The 1078-nt window shown below is 48.3% G+C and overlaps 2 protein-coding genes across 2 annotated transcripts in view; both read left to right on the top strand.

Moving 5' to 3' along the window:
* The window catches only part of LOC107283312 (mothers against decapentaplegic homolog 2), a gene marked incomplete at its 5' end in the record, with an annotated part of 30641 nt that overhangs the window by 16679 nt on the left and 12884 nt on the right, over positions 1 to 1078 (top strand). The gene's annotated exons all lie outside the window — the stretch shown is intronic.
* The window catches only part of LOC107283301 (mothers against decapentaplegic homolog 2-like), a 13081-nt gene continuing 12380 nt past the window's right edge, over positions 378 to 1078 (top strand). Inside the window, exon 1 of the mRNA XM_015811181.1 lies at positions 378 to 391. Coding sequence (XP_015666667.1) covers positions 378 to 391 — 14 coding nt within the window. The remainder of the gene's footprint in view (positions 392 to 1078) is intronic.

The following is a 1078-nucleotide window of genomic DNA, read 5'->3' as shown; positions in this document are numbered from 1 at the left end:
AAGGCGGGACTAGAACTCGCCATCTGGTGGTGATTGGCCCAAAGCCACCTAGACACTTTGGTGTCTAAGGCGGGACTAGAACTCACCGTCTCCTGCTGATTGGCCCAAAGTCACCTAGCCGGTTTTTGTGCCTAAGGCGGGACTAGAACTCGCCATCTGGTGGTGATTGGCCCAAAGCCACCTAGACACTTTCGTGTCTAAGGCGGGACTAGAACTCGCCGTCTCCTGGTGGTGATTGGTCCAAAGTCACCTAGCCGGCTTTCATTCCTAAGGCGGGACTAGAACTCGCCGTCTCCTGGTGGTGATTGGCCCAAAGTCACCCAGCCAGTTTATCATGCCCAGGATGGGACTATAACTCACAGTACACCCAGTCTGACATGCATACACGAAAGTAACCAAATTCTTGCATCTCTCCACCTGAAGCCGACTGAAAATTTGCCTGGCAATTTATGTTTTCGTGAGTTCAAGGGAATTAGCTGCAAGTATAGTCCATTCCTTGAAAGCCCGTTGGGTTTTGGTCTCTGCTTTTGACTAGAACAGAATAGAGCTGGAAGGGACCTTGGAGGTCTTCTAGTCCAGCCCCCTGCTCAAGCAGGAGAACCTATACCGTCTCAGACAAGTGACTGTCCGGTCTCTTCTTAAAACCCTCCAGTGATGGAGCAGCTAGCTGACTTTTCCCCTCGTTTTTTCTGGAGTCCTGTTGCCTCTTCTGTGTTTCTTTTCTGCCCTTCCCTTCCTCAATTTGTCTCTTAGAATCAGAACAGAAGCTGGAAGGGACCTCGGAGGTCGTCTAGTCCAGCCCCCTGCTTGAGCAGGAGAACCTATAGTACCATTTCAGACAAGTGACTGTCGAGTCTCTTCTTAACTCCTATGAAACCTTCGTTTCTTTGTAGATAATAGTTGGATGTTCATATGCCCCCTTTTTTTTGAGTTTTTGCAGTCCAAGGGTGGCAGTCCAAGTATCTGCTTCAAATGTTTGTTTTTTTTCCTAGTAATGCCCCAATGAAACATCGGAGGCAGTAAAGAAAACAGAACCCCAGACCAAAAATCTTGCCTATGTTTCTTCAAGAAGAAATCC

This window comes from Protobothrops mucrosquamatus, unplaced genomic scaffold (assembly GCF_001527695.2).
Source record: "Protobothrops mucrosquamatus isolate PMUCROS unplaced genomic scaffold, P.Mucros_1.0 scaffold_47, whole genome shotgun sequence".
Lineage (NCBI taxonomy): Eukaryota > Metazoa > Chordata > Lepidosauria > Squamata > Viperidae > Protobothrops > Protobothrops mucrosquamatus.
The sequence above is the reverse complement of the archived record's forward strand: the minus strand, read 5'-3'. Positions and strand labels throughout refer to the sequence as shown.